Source organism: Scomber japonicus, chromosome 3 (assembly GCF_027409825.1).
Source record: "Scomber japonicus isolate fScoJap1 chromosome 3, fScoJap1.pri, whole genome shotgun sequence".
Taxonomy (NCBI): Eukaryota; Metazoa; Chordata; class Actinopteri; order Scombriformes; family Scombridae; genus Scomber; species Scomber japonicus.
This window is the reverse complement of record NC_070580.1, coordinates 26,788,994-26,808,433: the sequence shown is the minus strand read 5'-3', so window position 1 is coordinate 26,808,433 and position 19,440 is coordinate 26,788,994. Positions and strand designations below refer to the sequence as shown.

At 38.4% G+C, this 19,440-nt stretch overlaps 1 protein-coding gene across 1 annotated transcript; it reads left to right on the top strand.

Annotated features, from left to right (window-relative positions):
* The first annotated feature begins 941 nt into the window (after nt 1-941).
* Nucleotides 942-19,402, top strand: LOC128354934 (rho-related GTP-binding protein RhoA-D-like). The gene is made up of 5 exons (XM_053315047.1): nt 942-1,065; nt 9,972-10,129; nt 13,150-13,270; nt 14,098-14,228; nt 15,948-19,402. The coding sequence occupies exons 2-5, from the start codon at nt 9,974-9,976 to the stop codon at nt 16,119-16,121; spliced, it is 582 nt and encodes a 193-aa protein (XP_053171022.1). The 5' UTR covers nt 942-1,065; nt 9,972-9,973; the 3' UTR covers nt 16,122-19,402.
* The last annotated feature ends 38 nt before the right edge of the window (nt 19,403-19,440 follow it).

The window sequence follows — 19,440 nt, the reverse complement described above, 5'->3', positions numbered from 1 at the left end:
CTTTTGGGTGTGGCCAGATGTGCAAGGCCAGCCATAGTATATAGTATATAGATTATATGGATTTTTAACCCTTTAAAGCCCAGATCAGCTCATCAAAAACTTGTATCTGTTCTACCAACCTGTCTGAAAACCAAGGGTGACCACCTGTGTTTGGTCAAGCCCCTCGGCTTTGAAACAGCTTTCCTCTCAGTGTGAGATCAGCAGTACTTTTATCTGTTTGACATTTAAGAGTTTGTTCTTTTATTGGCATTATATCATGAGATCATCTCCTGTATTTCCATCTTATTTATTTATAATGTTTGATCCTGATTTTTGGTGAAATATTGGATCATTAAGACATTAATTGAAATAAAACCATGTGAGAAATTTAGAGGCACAATTATCAGTCAAAAAACACATGTATGGAGTGCTGCTTGGATGTAGAACAGTATCCTTCTGGTGCTCTTCAGTTTGGGGATCCTACTAGTTTAGAGTTATTGAAAAGATCTGACATTCTCAAGAGGCTAATACATTTAAGGAGCCTTTAATACTTAATAGCTACTTATAGTCAGAGTTAAAAACATACCCATTGCCCATGCACTTCAGCCAGCCATTATCAGTACTTGTCCTAATGAAGACCTTAATGTTTTTAACTATGACTAAGTAGCAATGAAATATTAAAGGCTTTTTAAATGTATCATCCTCTACAGTACACCAAGTAAATGTACATATCAATCAATCAATATGTGTATATGTTTATGTATGTGTATTTGTTTATTTATTATTTATTGATAATTTATCTATTCAGTATTGTAGATAAAGCAAAGCCTGATGTGTTAAACTGTGTTAAACTGTAACTATGTCCTCTGTTTTACTCTTAGGGCACTAAACGGAAGTGTGTGTGTGTTGATGAAGCCCAGCTTGTGGCTGCTGTCAGTGGGAGGATCTTGTCCGCCTGCCCCGTTTCTCAGCTCCCTCTCCGTGAAATTAGCGAATACTGCAGCAAGAAGTGAGTGTGTGGCGAGCAGGAGGAGAGAGCAAGCGGGGACTAATATTTATAAAAAGGACTCATCCAGCTGGCGACAGGTAATTATGAACCTAGAGCTTTAGTTGGATTAAATATTTTTTTTTAAAACATAAAGCGACATTGTAATTATAGCCCACTTACTTGGGTGAGAGAACAAGGTGGTGGCTTGTCCTCACACTAACAGTCGCCTTTTTCCTGCTCAGGTTTTAGTTTAATCCCTGACTGTGCGGAGGTTATAATGAAGTGTGTGTGTGTGTGTGTGTGTGTGTGTGTGTGTGTGTGTGTGTGTGTGTGTGTGTGTGTGTGTGTGTGTGTATGTGTGTGTGTGTCTGTGCAACTGTTGATAGCTTCATTAGTTTCAAAGTCAAAGCAGCAGATCAGATCCTGTTTGTATGGACAGTCTGTCCAACTGCTGCGACCTCATTAATCCTACACACTGGGGACCCTGCAGACCCCACAGCTCTACTTTCTGTCATATATCACATGTGATTTACTCCATTTGTCCAGTTTTTCATGACTTTACTTATCAATTTGTTCCTAATGATTTAATATAATTGTTTTCTGTTTTCTGTTTTCTGGTTTAATTAGTGCTTTTTAAAAATGTCAGTGTCCTGTGGGACCCCTGTCAAAAACCCCCGAACTGACTACAGTTCATTTAGGGGCTGTAAGTCAATTTGAAGCCTTTGAGAACAGATTGTACTTGAGATAAAAGCTGGAATTTTTGTAATAAACATTGAAATTAACTGTAACTTTCCTAACATAATAACATACATCATAACAAATAATGTTTTTGAGAAGATAGAAGTTAATATTTGACTATGCTGGTTGTTTCCTGGGATCCCCGGGGGCCTCAGTGTGTTGTCCTTGTATTTTTAGTATGTTGGTAGGATGCGAGATAAGCAACTCTCCATGACAAATCTTCTAATGAGCCATTTCTATTCTTGGGCACACTTAATTTCCCTCATTATTAACACTCCTGTTTCTTAGAGGGCGTTGTTTGAACTGCCAACAATGGTTTTTCAAACATAACAAAACATGTGGAGGATGAAATCTGAGAACATGGAGTTATTTATGACCAAATACTCAAGTTTAAAACAACACATGGTTTAATTATGTTTTTAAAGAAGAATCTGAAAGGACTTGAGCTGGTTTCACTTTTCTGGGAAGGTTTAATTTAAAATAACAAGATTATCATGATATCATATTATTATTATTATTATTATTATTATTTTAATAATAAATGAAAGTCTACATACATCAACAGGCATTCCTGCTAAATAGATCCCTGATACACAAGAGGAGAGATGTTGACAGCAAACCTACCTGTGCTGGCTGAAACTAGTCAATTTATCAGTACAGAAAATTACTAATGATTTTGATCATTGAAATCATTTATCAAGGTAAAAATGCCAAATATTTACTAGTTGCAGTGATTATAGTGATATATATTATGAAGATATGGGTACTGATATGTATACTTTTCTGGCATGTTAAAGCCCAAACAATTAATAAGTTAATCAAAGAAAGTCATCAGAGTAATGTATTTTAATTAGTAGTTTGTTTTATAACTGTACTGCATCTGATTGTAGTACTGTAACTAACGACTAACTAACTAAGATAAATAGTTTTGACTAGAATAACACAGAAGATACTGAAATGTGAGAATTACCCAAACATGGAATAGCAGCAGAGTTTGAGAAGTTGCATCTAGTAAGTTTGGCATTTGTGCTCATACAAGGACAGACATGATTATCAAGTTTTTGTTGATTAATTGTCAATTGTTGATCATCAAAGTAATTGATTAATCACCTCCATCACTACTATAGATTAGTTGACTGACAGAAAACAAAACAATTACATTTTTTAAAAGCAAAAACACCAAACACCATCTGTTTCTAGGCTCTCCACTGTGAGGATTTGCAGTTTTATTTCATTGTAATGTGTAATGTGAATATCTTTGGGTTTGACATTTGATTACGTAATGTACTGCACCCTGGAAAAATAGGGAAATGTTCCCAAGACTGAGGAAAAAATTCCCATTTTTAAAAATGTCATGGACATTTATAGACAAAAAAAGATTAATGATGAATTAAAACCATATTTGCCAGGTTTTTTAATCATCCATGATAGTAAACTAGACATCTTTGGGTTTCTGGGTGTTAGTCAGACACAACAAGAAGGTTAAAGATGCCATCCTGTGCTCTGGGAACATGTAATGGTCAGTTACAACTACTTTCTGACATAATGGTCCAAACATTTTCTCAATTAACTGCAAAGATGAACAGTTATTGAAAAAAATAATTATAAAAATAATTGATAAAAAGTTGCATCTGTAAAGTAGATGGACCTTTGCGTGTTAAGGAAGGAACAGAAGTGTCCAGACTCAGGAAATCTGGCAGACTTCTCTCTCAGCCCTGTTTGCTGCTCATGACCCAAGTTATAGAACAAAAGTGAGTCATGAGGTGCCTGTTCTTTCAAATCCATGCAGTGTATCCTCTGTCTCTGTCCCTGCTCATCATGCTCCGGCTGCCACCAGCTGACTCAACTCTCTTGTTTCGCCCTACTTCCTCTCACTGGTGTTTCAGGGCAGGAATATCTGTGACCTCTTCCTTTAGCCAATTTATAAATTCATGGCTACTTGACTGAAGCCATGAGGGGGATCAGGCTGCCATAAATTTGAAAATGGCCAGCCGATATGATCACTAGACAAGATCTAGTTTAGATACCATTACCACCTGAATTTAAAGGAACAGTCCAACATTTTGGGAAATACTAAATATAAATATAATAAATATTTGAGAAGAGAAGATTGATATCATACTCATGAAAGTGTTGGACTGCAGTTTTACAGGGGTTTATTTGATGGACTATTTCCTGGCTGGGAGCAGTGACTTCTTCCTGTTATAGTCTTGTCACTGTGAGATTGCCAGAAAGCCAGTAGAGATTTATTTATGCTAACTTAAGCTAACCAGCTGCTAGCTAGTAGTTACCGGACAGTGTAGAGCTGAAACATTTAGTCTGATAATCCACCAGTTGCTAACTATTTTAATAATCAATTAATAACTCCTGTGATAATAAACTGTTGATCAGGATGAAACAAGACATTTGAGGATGTGATTGAAAATGTTGAACTGTTCCTTTAACATAAAAGTCATATTTAATTTTAAAAAAAGTTGTTCTTAATGTTCTATTTAGATTCTGAGAGAGGTCCTTTGTATAGATAAGTAGGTCATTGTCGGTAAGAGAGATGTCATTCCTGGTTTCATTTCTTGGGCTGGTTGACTGTTGGGACATTGGGTCATTTGGGTGTCATCATGGGTGTACCAGTAAAATCATGACTCATTAGGGCTGGTGTGTTAGCAACATGCGTCCAAAGAATGCAAAAGGCCTGAACTGATCTGCCGTCCACAGTCCACAGGAAGGAACCTCTACATTGTGTCACAAATGCTTGATCCGAACCAGTGTGAACCTTTTCTTGTAAGCTTAGTTTTTGAGTGGTCACCAAATGTCCGATCCTCCCTTGGATCCGTTGTCTGTCTCTCCTGTCGGATTGAATCAGATAAGATGTTTTCATGTGCAGATTCAGGTGGTACAGACAGTCGGTGTCGCAGGCTGTCTGCTCTGTCTCAGCCTCTGAAAGTTTATGAACTTTGGCCCATTTCTCAGACAGACTCGGCGAGGTGAAGAAAATTCTTGCACGCTTTCAGTTCGCTAATGAAATAAGAAAACCAAAACGAAATTCCTTAATGAGAAATGAGTCATTGTTAGGGAGCCAAAGATGCTGGGGAACATTCTTGTAAAAAAAAAGAAAAGTAATTTTTATTCTCAAGTTAATAATACGTTTTGTGTTGTTCCACAGATTCAGAGTGAGTTTTAATCTCTGGGTGAATGTTTATCTGCCAAACTGTTAAAATCCAGCCTTGCTTTTATTGCTTTGTTAGTTATGAAGCCTTTTTATCTACAACCAGAGTTGGACTGGGCTCCTTGACAACTGCTGCTGTGTAACGTTAACACTGGAAACCAAGGAAATAACTTTTTACTGTTTTATATCAGCTGATCTGTAACTCAGGGCTCTCCGAGTTTACTGAAGTATATAAAAGAAAGAGGTGCAGCACTGTAAAGCCTGTTAGACAAGCACAACAATCACACCAGGACTCATTTCCTGTTATATGTTTGCTTGTTTGCAGAACCTCAGAACAAAAAAGTCATCATCATTACCATCTCAGGAACAACACGTCTTTTATTGGCCGACTGTTTGTCTTTGTTTTGCATTGTTGATATTAAAGTCATGAGAATTGAAAGACAGCTTTACCTCGTCGGTTGGGGTCACGCTCTGCACTGTGCTAACTCTGCTTAGCTTGTTGCATAACTCCTGTTGGCCCCTAAGCCTCAGGAAACCTCCTTAGAGAAAGAAAGAATGAAAGAAAGAAAGAGGTGGTGTGTTCATTAACCCAGGGCATTGCTCAAATAGTTGTAGGAAGCAATGGTTCTTTGCTTTCCTACGTGTTTCAATGACTCCTCCTGTTGGTTTTGGATCAAGTTTTGATAGTGAACACACAGACTGTTACAGCTTCCATACTTCCTCTGCTTTTGTTATGGTTTGTCTGCACCTGATCATTACTTTCATCATCAATTCATCTGTATATTCTTCTTTTGATTCATCAGTTTATCATTTAGTCAGTAAAATATCCCAAACTTACTTGATTTGGCTACCCAAACCCTAAAGATAACATATTTAAATTGATATAAAGTAGAGAAAGCCTTGTGAATGTTTGGTATTTCTTGTGATAATAACTTAAATAAATGATGGGAATTGTTGCCCATTCATTTTCTATTTTCTGTCCATTGAGTATTATGCCTCATTGTATTATCATTTAACATTATCAAGTTAATTTTGACCTTTTTAAGTGTGTTGATAGACACAAAAGTAGAACTTGTTAATTGTATGTAGATCATAAGTGTCTGCTGACATAAGTTCTGGCTTTTATAATGGTAAAAGAAATAAATAGACATTGTAATAATAATCTTTGAAATCCAGAGGATAATTATGACAGAATGAGTGTGTCTGAAAAAATTTGGTTCCGCATAAAAAAACAATTTTAGACGTAATATTTAATTGATCATGACATAAAGCTGCCTCTGAGGATATTATTCCTTATCATCACAGCGGGTTGCACCGTAATTACGAAGAGTCGTAGGAAGATTAAAGGAAAACTTTTTTTCTCTCACTTTCCCCTAAAAGCATTTTTTTAGGGAGTTTTTTTCCACATCCAGATAGCGGGTCTGAGAATAGAAGATGTTGTATTGCTCCACAGATTGTAAAGCCCCCTGAGGCAAATTTTTTATTTGTGATATTGGACTATACAAATAAAATGTACTTGACTTGACTGCTCACACCATATTAGGCAATGCTTCTTTTTAAAAGAATGCTAGAAGAATAAGCTAGAGCAGAATCAAACTTCTCATTATCAATTAGGTATCAGATTACTTTCTTGATTAATTCATTATTTGTGTTGTCTGAGTCTATAAGTCACTCAGTGTTCCTGCTGTCTCTCATTTTACAGTCAGTCCTAAATCAATTTCTGCATGATTTAAAGGCTTTATAAATATGTTGTAGCATATCTCGCTGCACCAGCTGATAAATCTCAGTTGTGTTGCCACAGACCAATGAAAATGTCTGCACCCTGATCTGAGTGATGTTTATGTAAAGCCAACAGAATAATGTTGAACTATTTCTGTTTCCTGTCGCAACTTTCACGACTACGGTTGATCTCACAGAGACGCCTTTTACTCCCATTCAGTGTTGTGCCGAGGTCAAAGGTCATTCAGCTGACAGGGGCTGCTGATGATTTCTGCCCAGTCATTTTGATTGAGTCAGAGTGAGATGAGGCTTTGATATGAGTGTTGAGAGAATGATTTCTGGATGAATCATGATTAACAGGCTTAATCATCTGGATTACAACTCCAGTTAAATCAGTTACCACCAGCAACTCCCTGAACTTTGTCCTTGTTGTTGCTTTCATTAGTATCCATAAGAGCCTAAATTGAGGGCATCAGTCATAGGTATTCGTCACATTTTATAACTGTGGCATTTTCATGTATAATTTCCTTTTGCCAATGTGCTGAGATGTTCCTTCATAGGCTCCAAATATTCCTGGGACTGTTTACATGGGCATGTATGTGGGGGTAAGCATGCATGCGTGCTTTGGTGTGTTGCATCGCCTTTGGCAGCCCTCTCCGTGTCCTGGCTCTGCTGAGGCCTGTCCAAACAGAGCTGTAGCCAAGAGCTCCTCCCAGGCTTCACAGAACAGGAAGTGGATTGTTTTGTTTTACAGGGTGAGCCTCTGAGGCCTTGGTGCTGCTGTCTCCCACTTGTTTGGCTTTGAACCCATCATATCTAGTTGAGCTTTTCTGGTTAACACTGTCTCTGGAAAGTAAAAGATGCTGTTCAGTTTCTCTGGAATCAGTATTCATGCCAACATCAAACATGTTTGAAGAAGAAAAGAGGAAGTTGTCTTTGTTATTAGATATTCTATGATTTGTTGAATGTAATTAAATATCATAAAAAGGATTTCCTACTACAGATGAAGTGAATGATATATTTTTTATGGTCATTTAATAGTACATTCGTCTGTTTAAAGTCTGTCAACAGCTTTGAGTGAATAGCTATGAATACATTTTTAAAAGCTAGAAATAACAGCAGCACCAATATTTGCTACAGCAGCCTAAATTAAAACCTTTTGGCAAAATCTGTGTAGCTGTAACAAAGTACACGGGACCAGAAGGAGTGGGCCTCAGGCTAAAAGGCAGAAAATACGATCAAACCATGACCAGAATTTCCCTAAGAGGGAAAGAGAAACCAAGATGTTAATAAAACTGTCAAACGAGAAAACTCGCCCAACATTTCCAGTGTGCCTACTGGGTATGCCAAGTCTAAATATCAGTGGAAATAGGGCAGGGTAATAATTTATTCTCTTCTTTACTTCTTTTTATTCTTTCCTTGGTTTCTTTGCTCACTTGTAATGCATAAAATATACTTTTGCACATATTTAATGTACATATTTCAGATTATTTTGACCTCTTGTCACTCATTCTACATTTTGAGGACAATTATAAGCGTTCATAAATGTACATTGTAATTTATATATTAGTAGAGCTGCTAAAATTAGTTGATTAATTGATTAGTTGATCAAAAGGAAAGAAATGCTAAATGTCTCTGGTTCTTAAATGTGAATATTTTCTGTTTTCTTTTGTCTTCTATGACCGTAAAACTGAATATATTTTGGTTGTGGACTATTTGTTGGGACAGAACAAAACATTTTGGGTTGTGCCTTTGGCTTTGGGAAATACTGATCAACATTTTATATCATTTTGTGACATTTTAAATCAATTAATTAAGAAAGTAACCTACAGATTAATTGAAAATGAAAATAATTGTTAGTTACAGCCATGTATATCAACCACTATATACACTATTCAATGACTTGTACAGTTTGTGTTTTATAGTGCCTGAAATATGTGGTGTCCTATTCATATATATATATTATTAGTATATTTAATACAGTAAGTAACACATTCTCCTCAGATTGCACATATCTGCACATATCGTCCTGTGTTGCATGTAAGAAACTATTTGAAAGAAGCCATGTCTGTTTTGCTTAACTTGAATTAGTTGCACCATCATACCAAACCAACACACATTCAGTCAACAGTTTGATTGTCCTTGTTGGAAGATTTGGTGTTGCTATGCATCAAGGCAGAGATTAAAAGTGGGCGTGAGGTCAGATTCAACTCAAAAGTTTTGCCCACAGCACTGAAAGATGAATTTCCCCTGATAAGTGGGTGCCCTCGTGAAGAGGATTGCTGTCAAGACTGTCTGGCAGAAAGTGGATGAGGTGAGGAGCCAAATGACTATATGCACAGCTGCTCCCAGGCAGCAGGGCCCCGGCTCATCCATCAGCTGCACTGCTAACTCATCCTCACGCAGCCTGCACACACACCAGCTAAACCAGTCCTCTCTTCCAGGATCTATTACAAAAATGTGTTTTGATTCAGTTGGTTCAATGGATTGTATTTTGTGCACAATAAACCAGCAAAGTGTCGGCTTTTATAGGCTTGAAGTGTGGTTGTATGCTTTTATATTAAAGAGAAATAGCTAAATCCCATGTAAGCAATTACACCTTAACACAGGTACAGCATGTGGGCTGAACAGTTTAACTCTCTTAATTTAGAGATAATTATGATATTGGCAACTATCGGTATTCCCAAAAGAGAACTGAAGGAGCATCCATAGAAGTAAAAAGCAGAGAGAGTAGTGTTTTGTCTGCTTTTTAGGACACTAACACAAGTACTTCACCAGCTGCTCTAATTTCCTGGAAGCTTTTCTTTTCCACACGAGCTGCAGAGGGAAACAAACAGGGCGGGAACAGGAGTGAATGGCCTGATAGCACATTCCTTCATGTCCCAGCTTGTCTCCAACCCCCTCCTCTGTTTCTCCTCTCCTTCACTCCACAATCTTCCTTCTCCTCCTCCTCTTCTTCCTCTGGTCTTCATGTACCTTTGTAGTCTAGATTTGGCATTGGGGATTCAAGGTCTGTGACTGCAGCTGTCTGTGACAACATGCAGATCAGTGTGAAGCAGCACTGTCAGTCACGGATGTCAGAAGGGTCTCTTTGGAGCCACACGGCATAAGGGGAAGAAAAAAAAAAGAACAACATTGTGTTTTTGGTGTATCTTAAAGTCTACAAAAAAGTTGAAGTATCTGTAGCACGCACACAACTAGATGTCAGAGCAGGGCTGTGTTGTCTGAGTCATTCCTCCAGCATGACAGAGGAAATCTGCCATTATACTAAAAAAAAGTTTGTTTTTCCTTTTTGTGGTACTGCTGATAATTTTGGCACTCAAGGGCCCATTTAAATGTCTGTCTGTGACAAATTCATGGAAAACCCCCTCCTCTTGTTTCCAGAGATGGCAGCCATTCGGAAGAAGCTGGTAATCGTCGGAGATGGAGCTTGCGGGAAAACATGTCTTCTCATCGTTTTCAGTAAAGACCAGTTTCCTGAAGTCTACGTCCCCACAGTGTTTGAGAACTACATAGCTGATATCGAGGTTGACGGGAAACAGGTTTGTACCATTAAGATTACTGATAGTGTCCATGTCATGTAACAGAGAAAGTTTTTCTATTTGTTTCATGAGGCAACACTGTCCTTAGATAATATGGATGATCTAATAGACCCTTTTCATGACATTTTAACATTTCATAGGAGGAAAAAATAACATTAACCATAGGGGTGGTTAATGTTATTAATTGCACCTGTTTCCTGCTTTGACAAGTTACAATCGGTCTGCTGTGAAAAGGGCAGCAGAGTCCCACAGGCATGTGTGCAGTGCATGCATAAAATCATAATGTGAAAGATTTGCCACTCGAAATTCTTAATTGTTGAAACAAAGGGTCCTTGATTTCAGACAAAGGCAGACAGAAGCAGGCTTCTCATTTATAGTCGACTGAAATAACAACTGTGGCTTACAGATTTTATCAGCTCTCGCAAGCAGTTTTGCTAATTAAGTTAACCTTAGCTCCATGTGTTGGAAAACAACCGTTTCTGTTCAATCATTATGTTGTTTAGCAGATTAACTTTCATACTTAGAATACCAACATTTGCTGGGGTCGTTGAAGTGTCAACTTCCCCAAATCCAATAAACAACAGGACAGAGCTGCTAATATTAACCTAAACTCTGATATAGTAACATCCAGGACCAGCTTCCACAATTTTGGGGAAATGCGTAATCTAAGTATGAGATGCACATTACTTTTTAGTCACACAAAATAATGTAGTATAAAATGCTTCTTGGGCTTGAAGTAATGCTGGGTTCATTCGACACTGTAGGTCCTACAGTCATTTACCAGCATGTTTCATTTTGTTTTACAGCTGATAAACACACTGTTTAAAGATCCCCTCATATAAAAATAATCTTGAAACAAACAAAGCATGGAACAATAATATATGTGTGATACAAACAAAAAAACTCATTTACTAAATTACTATGCTAAATCCTTATAATGGCGTCTACTGTTCTGCATTCATTAGTGTCTGTTCATTACACTTTTGCTCTTGTATTTTTTATTTTTGTGAAGTCTAGGGGAAAAAAAACTTGTGCAAAGTGATGCACAGTCACTTTTTGAGGGAGGGGTTTAGCAAACAATTATACCACGTTCACACTATGCAGGATGGATGGGAAGGTTCAGAAAGATAATTATATTGAATGACGGATTTTGGCTAACATGAGGTGCCCATGTTAGTTTGGTTTTCAGGCAGTTCGGTATTATTAAGTGCCAAGTCAGATAAATTAGAGCTTTCAGAACATTCCAGTTTCCCAGTCGTAATTACGACTTAGAGGTTGACGTAAACAATATTTACAAGTTGGAAACTCTTATGGTAGTTCCAATATGAAATATATGAAATGAACACAGCATCAGTCTGTTTGTTATATTTGTTTATTTTGTGTGATCTCTGGGTGTGTAAATCTGTCCACAATGTTAAAAAAAATTCAATGACAATGGGGGGTAGTGAATGAGTAATTTTGGGCTGTGTGTGTGCATGTGTGTGTCTTTGTGTGTATGTGTGCGTGTTGTCTTCAATCTGAGTCATGGGGAGTTGGTCAGCGAGCGTTCGGTCTGAGCCGCAGATGGCTTGTTATGTCAAAGGGTTTTGTTCTCTTGAGCTGACCGCCGCTGCAGGATCACCACTTGGCAAAACAGGAAATGACTCTACTTCCCAGCTTCCTGTTCAGACAGGGAACAGGAACGTCTCCTGGCAATCCCCCACCTTCCCCACAGGACCCCCCTCCTCTTGTCCGATAACCGTCTCTCATTTCCTGTCCTGGTCTCACTGAGATGGAAGGAGGGGTTAACTGTTTTGGACAGGAAATATAAACTTAGGTATCCGTGATGGATGTTGGTCTAGAAGGGGATCATTTCGGTAAAGATATGAGTGTGGGCTCCTTAAGTTTCTCTCCTGAGGATTGCTCATCCCATCAAGACCATTATATAACCAGCTGGATTAGATTTGTGCTCCGAGTCCCTAAATTTGAGTTCTTCCCCCCTCTTGAGAGTAAAAAACATTTTCTTTCTCTCACCTACTGTGGATTGGACTGATTCTAAAAATAGCTGTTTTTTCCCCTCTCTTTTCCTCCCCAAAGTCTGCCGCTTACAACAAGTCCAGTGGGAACATAACCGCTCTGGTTGCTCATGCAGACTCAACAGTGTGCTGCCACCTCCCACCCTCTGCCTCTGCAAACCTCTATTTTGGGACTGTTGACTGATGCTTGTGCTCTTTGTGGGCATACCAGAATCTTTTGTCATTCAGTGAAGTTCCAGTATTTAAAACTTTTGCAAAAAAAAAAAATTCCCACCTTGAACATACTGAGTCAGCTGCAGAGTGGAGTCAAGCAAAGACTTACAGTTAATGCCCGTACAGGGACAGAAGGTATCTGGTTTGATGCTCACTAATCTCCCACTTTCCCTAATTGAATTAATCAGTGGTGTGATGGGATAAGGCCAGTCCCCAAGTTCATTTCCACCACACTGTCAACAGACTTATGAAGCTGATTAGGCCAGAGCCACAGCGATTACAACAAGCAAATATCTGTGCACTGAATTTCCCACAAATGAGGAAAGAAACCGTAGTAAAGCACACACAGGACAACACCAAGTTATGCTTGAGATGCAAGATATTTGTAGCAAGAGGAGATAAATCTCCAAAGGCTAAGCTGTTGTTGTATTCTGTTTGCTTATTGGCCTTTGGGAAAATTACTCATCCCCTGCTCCAAGATTCAGACGTCATATTCAAAATAGTTACAACTCTCAGCGGAAGATAAAGTAAACTTCATCACAAATGACGTGATGTTTCTTTTTGTATTCATCCTAAATCAGGGAGCCAAATTACATCTCCTCTGGGCAGACGGGTCATTTTCATTTTAAGCTCTTATGATGTGTTCAAATTACAAAACTAAACAAAATGACATGTATGAGTAATGGGTAAATCACTTGGTTTCCAAAATGAAGATAACCTTCATCTATAGTTAATGTGTCTTGATTGTGTTTTCTGCTTTTTAAATCCTTTTTCTTTTGCCTTTTTCTCAAGGTGGAGTTGGCTCTGTGGGATACTGCTGGCCAAGAGGACTACGACAGATTGAGGCCTCTCTCCTACCCTGATACAGATGTCATCCTCATGTGCTTCTCCATCGACAGCCCAGACAGTTTAGGTAAGGAACTGCTGACATGGCCTATTTGAGATGTTTTATATATATATCCTTCATTTAAACAGGTTAGTCTAAATTGGATAAACTGGGCAGCTTGTATTTATTATATAACATGATGACCTAATTACCACACCCTGCTTATAAACATCAACGTAGGCACTTAACGAACCTGCCCTCATGTTTCCTGGGTCAGTTCAGATCTCAGACTGCTTTAAGATTTTATGGTCCAGACTCATGGAATAATGTTCAACGCTCTTTAAATATCTTTCCCCAGATACCATTATGACCCTTCAGAAATATACTTTAACTTTTACTTTTTACTTTTACTTTAATATACTACTAAAATCTGAATGTTCTTAAATGTACTTGTTTAATTAGTAATTGATTTCTGTATTTCTGCTTTTTGATTTGTTTTTATGTCACCATTGAAAATTAGGGTCATCCCTCAATGTATCCTCAAGAAAATAAATAAAGTTTAATGATGATGATGATGATGATGATGATGATGATGATGATGATGATGATGATGATGATGATTATGACAAAATTGTGAAAGGCACAACTTTTATTTTCTTAAAGTGATATTTTGTTACCGTATTTATCTTCAGAGAATCAGGGCAGTTCATATCAGCCAAGCAAGCTGTTTGTTAAATGCCTTAATGGACTTCATGGGAAGTAGGATTAGTGCAGCTAAAAACATCTTTGCCTCAGGCAGTCTGCAGAGCAATCCATCATGAGAAGTGTTCTGTGCCGTGACTCTGCACTAGCTGTCCCTTTTTATAGTCGCTCTCTTGAGTGTCTCTGCTCACTACATGTCTCTCCCGGGACAGAAAATATTCCTGAGAAGTGGACGCCTGAGGTGAAGCACTTCTGTCCCAATGTCCCCATCATCCTGGTTGGAAACAAGAAGGACCTGAGGAATGATGAGCACACACGGAGAGAGCTGGCCAAGATGAAGCAGGTATAAAAATCCTCCGAAGGTCAATGAACTGTAGATTGTGGTAATCAGGCAGTTATTATGTGCCAAATAGGCCGTTCTTCTGTCCTCAGGCGCCAGAAGCCTGACGTATCACAGAGACTATAATGTGTAATGCGGTAAGGCTGGTTTGACTAGTAGAGCCATACGTTTAAATCCAAATACTTTATAATAGAGACACGATTATACAACATTGTCTCCACAATCACTTGGTAAAATGTTGAATTACCCCGTTCATATTACAAATGATTCTACTAGAAATGTGAGCTTGCACCTATTTAATTGGCCAACACAGTACACTTTTTTTTTTTGCAGCAAATGTGTGAAAAGATTTAACTTTTTTGCTGCATAACCCTCAATTTCTTTGGCAGGATTCTCTACATTAGCCTCCTGCAGTGCTCTCATTGAAATTAATGAGAGGGCTGCATCTTTTCCACGCAGTGCAGTTATCCATCTGAACTCTAGAAGAAGTTTACAACTCTAGAAGTACACTATTCATGTTACAAACTTATCTATGAGGAATATGTGCTTGAACATTTTTTTTATTGGTCACTACAGAGTCTTACTGGATGATGTTGCGTTTCATAAAAGTTTAATGTGTCTCAACTTTGAAGGATAACCTAGCATTTTTTTTGTTTTGTTTTTTCCACTGGACTGGCCTCGTTCAAATGAATGAGGGTGCTACATTTGTTTTTGTCAGTCTGAACTCAGACATAATTGTTTAAACCTGTTCAAGGACGTTAAGAAACCCAAGAAAAAACGTGAAGCTCAAAAAAGTTGCCCTATAATGCTGTTCAGCATTCCTGTCCTCTGAATTCCAAGAAAAACTATTTAGTTAAGTCAGTCTTATTTATATAGCCTGAAATCACAAATTTGCTTTCAATGGCTTTACAGTCTATACAACATAGACACCCTTTAACCTCAGACCCTCAACAAAGAAGGAAGATTGTCACCAAAAAACTTTTAAGGGAGAAAAATGGATAAACATCAGTATTAGAAGACGGATCCCTCTTCCAGTAAAAATAAACATGCAATAGATGTTTTACAGGAAAAGTAGACTGAAATAATAACAGTGAAATGACAACATATTGACAACAGGTGTAAAAAATGTGTAGCAAAAACACAAAAGAAAACTTGTTTTTAATGTAACATTAATTGAAATAAAATACTTCACATTCTTCCTTTTTAAGAGAGATTTTTTTTGTTACTCGTCTGTCACTGAGAGTTAACTTCCCCTTTGGAACAAATGATCACAACAGTCTGAAAAGGCTGTTACTGGCCTTTCAGTCATACTATTATGACAGCAACATATTGCTTTACTGTGTCACAGAAAGGCACTATCGTCCATTCTGTGTCTGTCTCCAGGTCCAGCTGGTCACGATAATAGCAACATGTTGACAAAGCTCTCCAGCTCTTTCAGACGCCACTGTCAGCTTTTCCTTTCTGTAAAAAAATCAGGAACACTTAGACAAAGAGTAGCACAAAGTCATCAGTTCAAGTGTTTTGGATTTATGTGGTCAAACAGACATTGTTGCCCCCACACGCGTAAGCTATGATGTGGCTGGGAGTTACTGATGAAGTGTACCTGTGGTTCTGTTTTTATCTGCTTGATAAATTTGTTATCATTACAATACAGTGTAGATAAGTCATAAAAACGCGAGGACATAATTTGATTTTCTAACAATATCTTATCTAACCATACAGGAGCCAGTGAAGACAGATGAAGGCAGAGAAATGGCCAACAGGATCAGTGCTTTTGGCTACTTGGAGTGCTCTGCCAAGACCAAGGACGGCGTGCGGGAAGTGTTTGAGATGGCCACTAGAGCAGCGCTTCAGGTCCGCAAGCGTAAGAAGAGAAGCGGCTGCACGCTGCTGTGAGAAGCTGATGCATTCGATCAGTCCAGACACCGTAAAATCAACTGACCAACAGGAGGAAAAAAAAAAAAAAAAAACACCACACATGAAATGGACTGACCTTTTACCAAATGGCATCTTTGTACTGTATCTAGCATTTCATGACAAGAGGCAGACAGATGAATCACACGCAAATAAACCTAATACAGGAAATGGACTTTGTCTATATTACAACCATGGTTAGAAATTGATGTTTAAAGTTCCTTGTTGATTTGCTTTTTTTCATGATCATGATGAGTTATCCCAAAATCTGTCTCTACATGTAGAGTGTTTTCCTACTATGTTTCTCTTTATATTTGTAATGTAACGAGGCAGTGATAGATGCACATAATTGTATGCAATATTGTTCTTCATGAGCTCGGGCAAGCAGCGTCCCTTCTTGCTAGCATAAAGTCTTCTTGAGTAAGGTCTTGTCCAAACAGTCCAGGCTGTCCTGTTTATATCACTTCTGTTTATCATGGTAGCTTTTGTGATAGAGAATGAAAGTATCTTTTGACCATAAAAGCTAGTGCCTTTTTTTAAAGTTTGTACACCACCATCTACTTCTCATGTGTGTCAGCTAGCTAACATTTCAGCTGAGGGCCTCTCCATTGTATTGTAGCTCATTTCACACAGTGTTGTCATTGTGAAACCTGAGCAAAGCCATAACTAAGGCTTTCAGTGCTGTTGACAACTCGTCACGCACAACAAATGGTTGCTTGTGTCATTTTTGTTGATGTGAAACATCAGCGTTCCCATCAACATTCTCTATGCTCAGTCCGCTCACATTGAGGATAAAGATAGGTAGCTGCTTCTGTAATGTGATAGGAGTGATCTGCATTCTGTTTAAGATCTGATTATTCACACGCATCCCTCCATAACTGTCGCTCATTTGTGTAGTGGACCCAGAAAGGGGAGTGAGAACTGGCCAGCCAAGACACAAGCCAATATGACTCATCTATGCACAATGGCTGTTAGGACCAACAGGGAGATGACACAGCTGAAACAGAAATAACATGGAAGCCAAGGTCTGGTGAAACCACCCTTGTTTGTTTATTGTGAGTGATGGAGTTGAGCTCTCCTTCTGCTACAATTCAAGTGAGCCGGTCACACCCGCTGTTTGAATCCGTGTGTGTTAGACGGGTTTGCCCAGTTGTGTACATCTCGTCAGAGCTGTTAGCCTTTACGTGTGGATGTTTCCAATCGGACAACATTCTTCACATGTTTGAGAGGAGCTGAGTTGTGTATAAGGAGTTTGTTTTTCCTTGGTGCCTTCTCTGTTCTGGTGTGCCTTTCGGTGTATCTTTCCCAGACCAGATAGACCAGCTGCTCCATGCCAACCTGACACTGAATGACAAGGTCAAGAATGACCTCAACAGAGAACAGCTTGTAATGATGAAGCAAAAGGTGTCATTAGTTAAAAAAGGTTTGTGTTCTCAGTTAAAATATCTTACAGATGTTCTAGTTAATGACAATTTACGTCATGTAGTTTTGCGTCAAGAATGAATCACAGGAAAATGACAAAATTTGTGAGATTGCATATTCTGGAAAAACATGTCCGCAGCCACAAGCACGCCCTTTAATGGTTTTGAAGTTGTTATGAAAAAAAGTACAACTGTGATAAGAGGAAAATTAGGCTGATTGGTCTGTGTTCTCATGATCTATATCTTGATCTTCCCACCCTTGACATTTTATGTCTTGCATCTAAGAGGCTGTAGATCCTTAAGGGCCTACACTGAATTTGTTTTATAGCAGTGTGATGGATGTAAAAGGCCATTTCCTGGTCCCAGTTTTCTCACGTGTCCTCTCAGAATACTCGATTGTAAACTTGAAGTAGAATGGCTTATTATACAATGCTTGAAAGGCCCAGCAACTGTCCCCAGGCACAGACTCTTCACAGCATTCCTTTTTTCTGCCTCTGTTGCTCATTCATGTACTGTACATGTCCCTGTGTTGCATGGAGGGTGGATGTTGAAATGTGTGTGACAAAACAATATCTTTGATGTTGCATGCATGCTCCTTATGAAGCCAGTGAAGGCAGCAAACCTACCAGCTGGCAAGATCTGTATCTTTTATATTGTAATGCAACTTTATACCCTCTACTGGCCAAGAAAATACACTTTGTGATCCAGTGGAGAGGTTACAACTTTGGAACTAGTTGTATTTTCCACAGCTCAATTGAAGTGTAGATGTGGTTTCTTTTGGGGGGGTTTTTGAGGAGAGAGGGCATTGATTGCAATCACACACTCACAAGCACCATGTTAATGTTACCTCAGATCTTTAAAAGAGTGAATGTACTGTCTTTAATTCTGGACTTTGTGCATTTATGTGGAAGAAAAAGCACACTAATGAGGCGAGAGCAAACAGATTAAGATCCTAAAGACACTAAAGATTTCTATCAATGAAAACACAAGTCTTGAGTTTTGCGTTTCATAGCTGTGACACGACGTTCACGGGTCTCAACAAGCTTAACACCAAGGAATTCTTGGAAATTAAAGGTCAGCAGAGATAAAGTCAAGTAATGTTAGCACAGCATAATGATGAAAGGATTTCCTTAGAGCAGTGGTTCTCAAACTTTTTTAAATCAAGGACCCCTACGCTCATACAAATTTGACTATGGACCTCCATTTATTGAGATTTTGTTCCATGTGCCCCATCTGATAAGATTTTTGCTTTTAGATGTCTTATTACATAAAATGTATTAATCTCATGACCAACATAGTCATACATTTTGCCATTGTGTTACTTATGGATGGAATTATAGTCAAAATAAATCCCCTTTTTGCTGAGGACCCCTGAGAGTCTCCGGACTCACGTTGAGAACCACTGCCTTAGAGCAGCAGAGTTTAGTGTTGAACATATCACTACAAGCATGTACTATACAGCTGTTTATGTGTACGCAGATAAATCAAATATTGTCCTTATGATGTTGATGCATGCTTGAGTAAACCATAGGTCTATACAGTGTGCATACACACACACACACACACACACAAGCACTAACAGGCACACATCTTTGGGAACAGCTTCTGCTCAGTGTTGTGTAACTTTTCTTTCTTTCTCTGGAAGTATTTGAAATTATAAAGGTTCCAGATTTATATAAAAGCCCATTATAATAATGCTTTGTAAACAGAAAGTGTTGTAGTGAATGTTTGATCTGAAGTGAACATGAACATTGTTAATAAACTATTTTTGAGACAAGACTGACTGGTTTCCCTGTCCAGTTCTTCTAGAAAATTCTGACATCGTGTGGTTTACTCCAAATATGCAATTACAACGTAATGATTAATCAAACTGATGTTAG

Coding starts and splice junctions, on each gene's coding strand:
- LOC128354934 (XM_053315047.1), top strand. CDS start 9,974: ATGGCAGCCATTCGGAAGAAGCTGGTAATCGTCGGAGATGGAGCTTGC. Junction 10,130..13,149: donor TCGAGGTTGACGGGAAACAG/GTTTGTACCATT, acceptor CTTTTTCTCAAG/GTGGAGTTGGCTCTGTGGGA. Junction 14,229..15,947: donor AGCTGGCCAAGATGAAGCAG/GTATAAAAATCC, acceptor CTAACCATACAG/GAGCCAGTGAAGACAGATGA.